Source organism: Syzygium oleosum, unplaced genomic scaffold (assembly GCF_021117445.2).
Source record: "Syzygium oleosum isolate NSW1041296 unplaced genomic scaffold, Sole_v2.1 Sole_v2.02, whole genome shotgun sequence".
Taxonomy (NCBI): Eukaryota; Viridiplantae; Streptophyta; class Magnoliopsida; order Myrtales; family Myrtaceae; genus Syzygium; species Syzygium oleosum.
This window is the reverse complement of record NW_026607486.1, coordinates 20,550,956-20,561,905: the sequence shown is the minus strand read 5'-3', so window position 1 is coordinate 20,561,905 and position 10,950 is coordinate 20,550,956. Positions and strand designations below refer to the sequence as shown.

The 10,950-nt window shown below is 42.5% G+C and overlaps 2 protein-coding genes across 2 annotated transcripts; both read left to right on the top strand.

Annotated features, from left to right (window-relative positions):
- The first annotated feature begins 3,303 nt into the window (after nucleotides 1-3,303).
- Nucleotides 3,304-4,932, top strand: LOC115673327 (40S ribosomal protein S15a-1). Its single transcript, XM_030595467.2, has 4 exons — nucleotides 3,304-3,393; nucleotides 3,995-4,151; nucleotides 4,238-4,398; nucleotides 4,698-4,932. The coding sequence occupies exons 2-4, from the start codon at nucleotides 4,019-4,021 to the stop codon at nucleotides 4,794-4,796; spliced, it is 393 nt and encodes a 130-aa protein (XP_030451327.1). The 5' UTR covers nucleotides 3,304-3,393; nucleotides 3,995-4,018; the 3' UTR covers nucleotides 4,797-4,932.
- A 3,007-nt stretch (nucleotides 4,933-7,939) lies between these two features.
- LOC115673155 (inorganic phosphate transporter 1-4-like) lies at nucleotides 7,940-10,134 on the top strand. Its single transcript, XM_030595241.2, has 2 exons — nucleotides 7,940-8,605; nucleotides 8,775-10,134. The coding sequence occupies exons 1-2, from the start codon at nucleotides 8,194-8,196 to the stop codon at nucleotides 9,962-9,964; spliced, it is 1,602 nt and encodes a 533-aa protein (XP_030451101.2). The 5' UTR covers nucleotides 7,940-8,193; the 3' UTR covers nucleotides 9,965-10,134.
- Nucleotides 10,135-10,950: the final 816 nt, after the last annotated feature.

Here is a 10,950-nt window from a genome sequence, read left to right as displayed (position 1 = left end):
GTGTTGCGCCTCTACCGGTATCCACACACACGAACGGAATTCTCCAACGATCCACGTGCTAGCGAAAGATCTTGAAGTTCCTTTTCTTGAACGCCTTTTGATTTTCGATACTTTATCGAAAAACCCTAGACAGAGAACGATTCTCTATCTATTTATACAACCTCATTATCTAGCGGAATTAAAAGAAGTGGGCCGGGCTATTTGGGCCTGCCAAACCGTCCACCTTCAATCGTACGTTTAATCGTTATTTCATAACGCGCACGACCGCATAGATAATTTAAATAGGAGAATAAATTAAAATCTACTTCTTAAGTAGATCAAGGCGCACAGACAATATTAAGTCCGTTCGCTATTGTGTGCGACCCTGTATGTTCACTAAACATTAGCAGTGTGCCCAAAACTCTTTTGGCCTATAAGTCATAAGCGGTCTCTAGCAAGACATTATGACTACCTAAGTATAGTGAAGATCGGTTTTTCGACACAACCTAATCCACAACTAATATTAGAGTATCAACCTTGATTGATTCTTAGGGCAGACCACTAACATATACAACGGAGTTACTGTCCATGTTGGCATTTTTCGTCCATGATTTTAACGAAGGCCTTTTGTTAAGCCAAATTTGAAAAGCTAAGGTACTTGATTGTATAAGAAAAAGTTTAGGTGCTCGATTGTGAAATAGCAAAATTTCAAGTACTTGCGGTGTCATTATTCCTTAATCTTTTAAAACGATTACTTAGGATGTTTTTCTGTTTTCCATTGTTTCGATGGTACCCCAATATCAACATATATTGTATGCTATCGTGCTAATATCGACGTAACTCTCATGGAAAAATCTTAGGTCATTTATTTGGAAATTATTGGAATGATATATGGTATGCTACTGCTTCTGACAAGGACAATTACTGAAGGTCTTTTTTTTAAAAGTGTCAATATAATAGCACCAAAGCAAAAAGGTTCAACTTGTAATTATGATACTTCCTATGTGGATTGAAGTTTAACTGAAATTGAAAAACTTTTATAAGTCAAAGGACAGTCTTGTCTCTTAGGTCTTGTACTTTGCATCAACAGCTTGGACCTCTTTAATTTTTAGCTGCTCAAAGTCCATGCAGCAGATTTCTTATTATAACACATGTGGATATTATAAAACCAGATGGTCTTGTTGCTATCAAGTATGACTTTGGTTATTGCTGATGCCCTTGAAACAATCTATACAATTCAATATAAAATTGGTTTTATCGCAACTTAATATGATCGACTTTACTTCGGTTTATCTACTCAAAGATATCAAAGTGACTTAGATGATGTCTTCTCATATTAAAATATTGATCCCCATGTCATGTGCAGGCCGAGTTTGTATTGGTGCATCTTTGAATCTGTTCGTTTTGTGACCATTTTGAATATCTAGAATTAGAGAACCATATCAAAAGATGCATATGAATATAATGATATTCTTCAATGAAGAATTGTTGCACTTCCTCTTATTCCATTAGTTTCATTCGTCTCATTCTCCTCTTTAATTTGGGAGTTACCAACTTAACTATCGATTGATTTGCTATCTAACTTTTTTCCTTGACAAATGTCTAATCTTGGCATGACTTGTGCTTTATGTCATTCACTTTTGCGGATGACGGTGGTTATTCGGGACAATTTGAGTTTTCGGCCGGTCCCGTTACGCGTAACAATTTCACATCTTAATGCCCACAAAAGAATAGCCGGAGACCGATGTTCTCCGGTCTCCGGCTTTCCTATTCCGAGCCCTCTCGATTTATCCGAAACTCTTTTATGGGCCTCGATTCGCTCATGCATTTTGAGACCGTTCAAAAGGCCCGTCAACATGTGCTCGCTTGAGAAGTATTGGGCCGGGCCAGATGCTTTGTCCAACGTCAAACAAACAAAAAAAAGTTGTGTTGGGTTTCTTAGGTGAGAAATCGCAGATGTTGACTCTGACTGATAGTATTAGTTTAGTATACTGACTGCGCATATTTCTTAGTAATTTTCTCCGGATAATCTTGTCTTTCTGCAAATTCCTCATTCGACTTTATCAGATAAACACTTAAATTTGTAAACGTTGGAGATGTTTACGTTTGGCAATTCGTCTCTGTATGTTTGCTTCTTTGTTATAAACTGGAGGAGTTTCTTTCACCCGGCGAAGTACCTACGCTCTATAGATGATTTGGACAGTCATGGCTTTCGCATACTCTTATCTTCGTCATATTCACTATCGCCTCGATACTTAACAATATACGAAGCACACGAAACTGGACTTTATGTACTGTTTTTTCACGGTTTCTCGAATCGAGCCGACCAGGACGATGATAACAATAGATGGGTTACTCTTCGGTCTTTGTTTATAGGCGATAGCAACACAAATACTGCAGAAACAACATTGATGGGCAAGGATCATCGTCATTTTTTAGAGGAATAAAAATAGCGACAGGAGGAGATAATTCTAATTGTTCTCTTCCATCTCAATTCGCCTTGGAGCTCGATGAAAATGCCAAAGATGGCAGTTGCTCCCAAAAGAATAATGGGTCTACTTTCACCTGTTCTTCAATGGAGAAAGAAGAAACTCAAGCCCGAACGAAGAAGGTGACGATTAGGAATACCGGGGGGAGTGAAAAAAACAAAAGAAACTCAAGAAAAGGCGAGAATTAGTGAGTATATACGTATGCGAATTGTTCTTATAATGAGGGCGAGAGGATCTTCTGAGCATATGCTTACGAAAGTACAGGAAAATTATCCAAATGATCCTTGGACTTTGGTTTAATGTGCAATATTGTCCGTGAACTTTTAATTTGTTCAACATGATCCCTGAACTTTAGCCCAATATGCATTGTCGTTCCTAAACTTTTAATTTGTTCAATATGATCCCTGAAATTTTTGTAAATATTCACTATAGTCCCTAGACTATATGAAAATGTCCAATACTGTCCCTAAACTTGAATTAATTGAAAGACGACATTAAATATTTCCATATAGTTCGGAGACTAAATTGAACATATACCAAAAGTCCATGGACCACATCGAACATATTAAAAGTTTAGGGATGACATTACACATTGGGCTAAAGTCTATGGGTCATATTGAATAAATTAAAATTTCAAGGACGGTATTAAATATTGGCGAGTTTGAAGCCTCTGAATCAATGGGTCGTCTTCCTCATTTCACCATTCTCTCTTTTATTGTGGCCGTGGGCTTCTTAAATGGGCTGCAATCTCGCAAGCGGGCTTCCTACGGGTCGAGGCCCGAGCCCAAGCTTTGCAAGAGGCGATGTATAAAAGCAATAGGGTTTCCGCCTTCTCCTCTTCCCTCGAAAACCCTGCACCATCTCGGTCGCTCCCTCTGCAGCGCGCTCTCTCTCTCTCTTCGCTTCTGCGCCGTCTCGATCTCAGGTGCGGCTCGTTTGCATCGGTCCCTCTATCAATCGCATCCTTGTTTGTTGGTTTCTGACGAGTTGAGTGAATTGGGTTTCGATTGGTGTAGCAGATTAGCTTCGCCTCGTTTGCTTTTGCCTTACGTAAAATTTTTGATCTTGTTGCTGAATGCTTCGTGCGTGTTGTCGTTAGTACTGTATGAGCCCTGCTGCTTTTTGGGATCTTTGTTTCTTTTTCGTGGGATTTTGGTTTGAGCACTTACTTCGGCGCGTGCTGCTTCGCGTGCTGGATTCGAGCCTTCGATATTTTCGAGGGTGTGTTGGGTGGTCGTAGGACGAACGAATTCGTATCCCGTGTTCGTTTCTCATGCTGTGATGACCTTGTTTGACTGTTTTGGGCATACCCAGATGATTACAGAGAGCCCTGCGTTGTGTCCGGCATCTGTGCTACCCATGATTTTGATCTCTGGATCCCCGTGTCCCCGTGTCCGATGTGACTTGATCGAAATGACCTATGATGTCAAGTTGCTTAGTCTTATGTTCTGTTTTTCTTTTGCGCGGTTGTCTTGAGAATGTCTGTCCCTGTTATGCTGATGATGTTGAGTTTCTCTGTGTTGCAGGGCGCAGCTTATTAATTGTTTACGATGGTGAGGGTTAGTGTGTTGAATGATGCTCTTAAGAGCATGTATAATGCCGAAAAGACGGGAAAGAGACAGGTCATGATCAGACCCTCGTCGAAAGTGATCATCAAGTTTCTTCTGGTGATGCAGAAGCATGGTATGCTCTCTTGTCAATCACCTTTCGATACTTGATACTTGTATGGTTTGCACTTATTGTCGTACTATCCTTGGAGCCATCGCTAGGTTACATTGGCGAGTTTGAGTATGTCGACGACCACAGGGCTGGCAAAATTGTGGTTGAACTCAATGGAAGGCTAAACAAGTGCGGAGTTATCAGTCCCCGTTTTGATATCGGTGTCAAGGAGATCGAAGGCTGGACCGCAAGGTTGCTTCCCTCAAGACAGGTTTGTTCCAAAAGCTTCTCCTTACATTCAGTATTTTCAATTGTTAGTTGTTGTACTTCAAAGCTGTCTTTTACCTGTTGCTGCTCGCCTTGATAGGTTTATTGCATTTCTCACATGGCATTCTGAGCTTCGACTTGTAATTGTCTACCATACTGCCACATTCATATTGTCTAACATCTAGTTATTGTGTTGACTGAACTGAGAATATATCTGATGCCTTTAGCTTAACTTGACTAAAATTTTGCAACCCGTTGATTTCTTCTCTTGATCTAAACTCAGTAACTCTTTGAAACTTGCAGTTTGGTTACATTGTGTTAACAACTTCAGCTGGCATCATGGATCATGAAGAGGCTAGGAGGAAGAATGTTGGTGGAAAAGTACTTGGTTTCTTTTACTAGGCTGAGTTAATTTTGCCGATGGATCCCTAATATTTCTACTGTGAGGATTTTGTCGTGTATTTTTGAACTGGTTTTCCATACGGTTCACCTTATTGGGTTTCATTTTTCGTTTAATGGAGCTTTTGATATTTCTTTCCGCCACTATCCTCTACTGCTATATATGCAGTTGAAAAGATATGCAGTTTGTCTTTTAATTATGGATGTTCTGGTGATTGTCTAATGACATGGTGGTCGTTTGGGTTCGCAGTAAGTGCGGGATTATTGGTCATATGTATGATGTATTAGCCGTGGAATCTTCAATCCCCACTTTTAGTGGGGAGTAGTTTTTACTGTACAGTGCAACTGTGACTTGATGCGATTTCATGTATTTCTACGAATGTCAGCCAATTGATAACTGCTCATTGAAGTGAGAGCAAAATCCTCAGTGGTCATTGGACAGGGGATATGGTTCAAGTATGTGATCACGGTTTTGGTTATTGGTTATCTTTTTTGTTTTTTGGTAAGGGTCATTGATTATCTTTGTCTACTTCTTTGGGGGTATTTCGATGATTCGAAGTGTTTGATAATGGCAGTGCAATGGCTTGTCGTACGCGATGCTGGATTATGTATCATCTATATAGCTGAAATGACTGGAAGAAGGGGAAAAACAGTGCCTACCTTGCATGATATCTTGCCGCATCAAACTCGTCCTTAGTTCTGTTGGCTTTAAACTTATAGCCGGAATCGACTGCACTGGAGAGGACTGAAAAATCTCGTCGACCAGGGGTGCTTGACAAGGCGCTGATGAGGCCGATTTGCCTGCTTTGTTGTACCGTGAAAAATGAAGCGTTGAAAGAGTGAAGCTGTGGATTGTCATTATGACTGATGATAAATCCATAAACTAACAGAGGATTTATGTGACATTTTTTGCGTTGAAAGAGTGAAGCTGTGGATTGTCATTATGACTGATGATAAATCCATAAACTAACAGAGGATTTATGTGGCATTTTTTGTTTAGTTTTTCTCTAAACGAACGCGGCTTTGCTTGAGCAGAGAATCGGCACATTTTCGTGGTCTTGTGCTAGATCCTTCTCTCAGAACGACCTCATGGCTTTCCAAGTTTCCCGATTGCCTAATGGAAGACCAACTTACATGATTCTCAGCGATATCATAATATAGTGTATCTCGCGAACGTTCGGCTTCTCGGGTAATTTACTGTTATTAAACTGTACAAATTGTTGGCCGTAAAGAGAGAAAAATGACCTCTAGCGTTCATATTTTCGTCGATCAAAATCTACTTGGCACTCTCATTCTCTTATTCCTTCAAACTGAGAGCAAAATCCTCGCCTCTCTCTTTCAGAGCCGGGTATGGCCCGTTCGAAAAAGGTCGTTCTTGCGATAATATATGAAACATAAAGACAAGAGAGTCGACTCATGTGCTGTTTTCAGCTGGCCCTTTCGTTCAATGTTTGCGCGACAGCGGCATTCGTTCGATCCATCATTGGATGGAAGCGCTGTCCTGTCGGAATAAAGAGGCATAAATAAGAACGGTTGACAGTAAACGGATCCCTCTTTCATTCAATGGTTTAAACCAACAACACAAATTCCGCGCGAAGAACTTGATTGATGAGTAAGGATCTGGCATCACTTTTAAAGCTAATTACAACAGTAGCAACAACACGACACAAATCCTAACTGAGTCCTAACTCTCTTCTTCTTGCTCTCCAAGAATCTTCTCATCTCGACTCGCTCCACGAGCTCGATGGAAATGCCAAAGATAACAGTTGCCCAAAAGAAACGGTCTCCGTTTCCCTCGCGCGCGACAAGCCGTTCACCCTCCCTTCTCCTCGAACTCATCCCCCAGTAGGGCCAGGACCCATCGTCGGCCACCTCCATCAATGGCTTCCGAAGAACCCATCACCGATTCTTTCAGGGGCGTGTCTTCTTCTTCTTCTTCTTCTTCCAGTACCTGAATGGGAAGGTGGCGAATGGGGGGGTTGGAGCTTGTGGGCATTGTGGAGGCGATGTCTTTTCTAGGGAGGGAAGAGAGGATCTTCGGAGCATATACTTGAGGAGGTACCAACTTTTTTGTTGTCCCACTAACGCTGGAACGGAATGGACGCGTCGACCTGCCTCTTTCTGACGTCGGTGTGTCGTCCTTCGGTTTCTCTCGTTTTCACCTTCCTTCTGTTTTTCCTCTTTTTGCTTCCTTTCGTAAATTCATGGCATAAGGAAAAAATAAGATGGAAAACATGTCTTTTAGATAGCTTTTATTTTTTTTGTTGAAAAGCAGACTAACTAATATATGTCGGTTGAAATTGATTATAAATTTGGTGAATCACGTGTTGTGAAAATATGCCTTTATTTCAAATTAAGACGAGAAGTATAACGAAAGCTTTGGTATTTGAAATTACTGAATAAGGCTTGCGAGAACCGTGCCATTCCAACCCTTGGCATTGTCGCGGGTCGGTAAACCCCGGGATGATGTATGGGCACATCTCTCGACATTTTGGTGACGGTGTTAGCAATGATTATGATGGAGGATTTGATTGCATGGATTAAGGGAGTTTGGAACTCGGTCGTTAAAACACTTAAATCGCAAAAAAAACGAGAATTGGATGGCTGACTATGTAAATATTTCAAACAATGTTGAGCATAGGGAATGGAGGATACTTTAAAAGCACATTCTATCGTGTGCTACCCACCCAACAATCTTTTCAAAATAGAATATCAAGAAGTTTGAATTACTTATAATTGTTAAGTGTAATCGAAATGAATCTGAAGAGCGAGGCGAATCATACTACAAATAGGACCCCGATTTATCCATAGTATAGACAACATACCCATAATCCCTCTAAATTTATTTTTTTGAGACACCTAATATTATGATGTGCAAAGTCACAATCGGAGCACCTAGTCCTAGTCAACATCCTTAAAATCCTCGGATATCTAACTAACAAGATTTCGTCACCCCTGAAAGTGATCCTAAATCCATGCACAAATTCTGCCAAGCTGTTAACCACATCACAAATTTTTTTTTATTTTTTTCTGGCCAGTGGATATCTGTATCTATCTATTTTTCTAGGAGCCCCATTCGATGTTTCGAAAAAGAGAAAAATCGAAACCAATTCGAGCTTGATCTATTCTGATAACAACTAGAAGCAAAGCCAAGCATTTCAAACGCAACAGATAATCTATATCCTAAACTACCACTACTACTACTACTCGTACAAGTATTTCCTTGACGTTGAGGAACTAATATCGTGAACCGAATATTCCCAACAATTCCCATGATCAAATCGTATATATATCGAACACATTGTGTCACACCCTTCACACACACAAACACAAACACAAACACTGATAGCTTCATCGCTCAGGAGTTGAACAGAAGAGAGGGAGAGGCACGACGCCCGCCATGGCGAAGGATCAGCTGGAGGTCCTCAACGTGCTGGACCAGGCCAAGACCCAGCTCTACCACTTCACCGCGGTGGTGATCGCCGGCATGGGCTTCTTCACCGACGCGTACGACCTCTTCTGCATATCCCTGGTGACCAAGCTCCTCGGCCGGATCTACTACTACGTGCCCGGGTCCTCGAAGCCCGGCAGCCTGCCCCCAAACGCGGCGTCGGCCGTGAACGGGGTCGCCCTGTGTGGGACGCTGGCCGGGCAGCTCTTCTTTGGGTGGCTTGGGGACAAGTTGGGCCGCAAGCGCGTCTATGGCATCACCCTTATGCTCATGGTGGGGTGCTCCATCGCCTCCGGTCTCTCCTTTGGGAGCTCGCCCAGGGCCGTCATGGCGACCCTTTGCTTCTTCAGATTCTGGCTAGGTGAGTTTCTAAGTAGTGTTGGATGAATTGACAATGTTAGGTGCACGATCATACGTTCGATTGAAAGTAGATTTTGCTCCAAAAAAAAGAATAATAATGCGGTATCACACGAATTGGCGTGAACTAGTAGTACGTTATTCTGATGTTCACCGTTGTGCTGATTGGCTAGGTTTTGGCATCGGAGGGGACTATCCATTGTCCGCAACGATCATGGCGGAGTACTCCAACAAGAAGACCCGCGGCAGTTTCATTGCGGCAGTGTTCGCGATGCAAGGGTTCGGGATCCTCGCGGGTGGGACGGTCGCCATCGTCGTCTCATCCATCTTCAGCGCTGCGTACCCCGCGCCGCCATTCTCCGTAGATCCCTTGGGATCCACCGTCCCACAGGCAGACTACGTGTGGAGGATAATCCTGATGTTTGGTGCACTGCCGGCGGTCCTGACCTACTACTGGCGGATGAAGATGCCGGAGACGCCGCGCTACACCGCCTTGGTGGCGAAGAACGCAGAGAAGACCTGTGCCGACATGTCGAAGGTCTTGCAAATTGATATCCAAGTCGAGAAGCAAGACCTCGAGAGCCAAGGCCGGGGTGAAACCACCCGGTTCGGGCTCTTTTCGAGAGAGTTCCTCCGTAGGCATGGCTTGCACTTGCTGGGCACAACAAGCACTTGGTTCTTGCTTGACATTGCCTACTACAGCCAAAACCTCTTCCAGAAGGACATATTCAGCGCGGTTGGATGGCTACCTGCGGCGAAATCCATGAGCGCCCTCGGCGAGCTCTACAAGATCGCCCGTGCCCAAACCCTAATCGCTCTGTGCGGCACTGTCCCGGGCTATTGGTTCACCGTCTTCCTCATCGACCGCATCGGCCGGTTCACCATCCAGTCCATCGGGTTCCTCTTCATGTCGGTGTTCATGTTCGCCCTAGCCTTACCGTACCACCACTGGACCCTCAAGGAGAACCGCATCGGGTTCGTGGTCATGTACGGGCTGACCTTCTTCTTCGCCAACTTCGGACCCAACAGCACGACCTTCGTCGTCCCCGCTGAGATCTTCCCAGCCCGGTTCAGGGCCACGTGCCATGGGATCTCGGCAGCCTCAGGGAAGGCCGGCGCAATTGTGGGCGCGTTCGGGTTCCTGTACGCGTCGCAGAACAAGGACAAGGCCAAGGCCGACCCGGGGTTCCCCGCAGGGATCGGGATGAGGAACTCGTTGATCGTGCTTGCGGTGATCAATCTGCTGGGCTTGCTCATGACTCTTCTCGTGCCTGAATCCAAAGGAAAATCACTCGAGGAAATGTCACAGGAGAATTGCGAAGGTACAGAGAATCATGCCAAGAACGAGTCTGCAATTGTCTAGAGCAACAAGAACAGTAATTACATTAATCTCTCTAGATATAATTCTGTAAATTTGGCATTGATCATTAGGTCTGCCTTCAGTTTTTTACATCTCTTCTTCCTTTTTGGATCTTTGATTAATGTTGCCAACTGAGTTTTTTTACCGCATGACCAAGTTCAGTTTTTGGTTTTGGAGCTATGATTTCATATGTTTATTACGTAGAAGTATGTTACTAATGTTTATCTTATGATATAATTTTTTTGATGCACCACCATAGTTGCATGTTGAGAGATATTTGTTGGCACGGAAAAGTAGTCCGATTTTGAGGATTAGTTAACTGTTAGCTAAACGCTAAGTGCACATCAGAAAGAAAATTAGATACTAATCACGAGATCAAATCCATTGATATTTTATGCATCTATAAATATTCAAATTCAAAAGATTATGATGTTATCTGTCATCTACATTTTGAACTAATGGAAATCAAAGAAACTACAGTGAAATTTCATATTCTTAAAATTTTCAATTATGATGAATTTCTTTTAATTTACATATATTGACCCGATCGATCATTGATTTCTTCTCAAATTAGGCAAATAAAAAAACTATCTGCCTAATTAGGTCCACCTTATATTGAACTATGACCAACGCTTTTTATGAGTGATTATATTTTCTTTCATGATTATTCTTGAGAGGATGGATAAGTTTCGATCCAAATCTAAAACCTTGCTCCCGCCCTTTTTTTTTTAAACATGGGTTCTCAATCTCCCCTATGTTCTAACTTGGTGAGAACTCTTAAATTGCTTTAAGCCTAATTACTGTCTCCGAATGAAAAAAAATTAATATGATTTCTAAATAGAGCGTTTGTGTTCACATTAATTACATTGAAAGCAAATGCAGAGTATATTGATAGCTTAGTAGTATCGCACTCTCTTTCATGAGATCACAAGCTCGAGTCATGCCGTGAGCAAACCTTTCCTACATCTACTACCTATGTGAAAAAGACT

Bases quoted from the DNA above. Each gene is read 5' to 3' on its own strand.
- LOC115673155 (XM_030595241.2), top strand. From the start codon at position 8,194: ATGGCGAAGGATCAGCTGGAGGTCCTCAACGTGCTGGACCAGGCCAAG. The intron at 8,606-8,774 runs GTGAGTTTCTAA...CTGATTGGCTAG, and splicing joins CTTCTTCAGATTCTGGCTAG to GTTTTGGCATCGGAGGGGAC.
- LOC115673327 (XM_030595467.2), top strand. From the start codon at position 4,019: ATGGTGAGGGTTAGTGTGTTGAATGATGCTCTTAAGAGCATGTATAAT. The intron at 4,152-4,237 runs GTATGCTCTCTT...AGCCATCGCTAG, and splicing joins TCTGGTGATGCAGAAGCATG to GTTACATTGGCGAGTTTGAG. The intron at 4,399-4,697 runs GTTTGTTCCAAA...TGAAACTTGCAG, and splicing joins GGTTGCTTCCCTCAAGACAG to TTTGGTTACATTGTGTTAAC.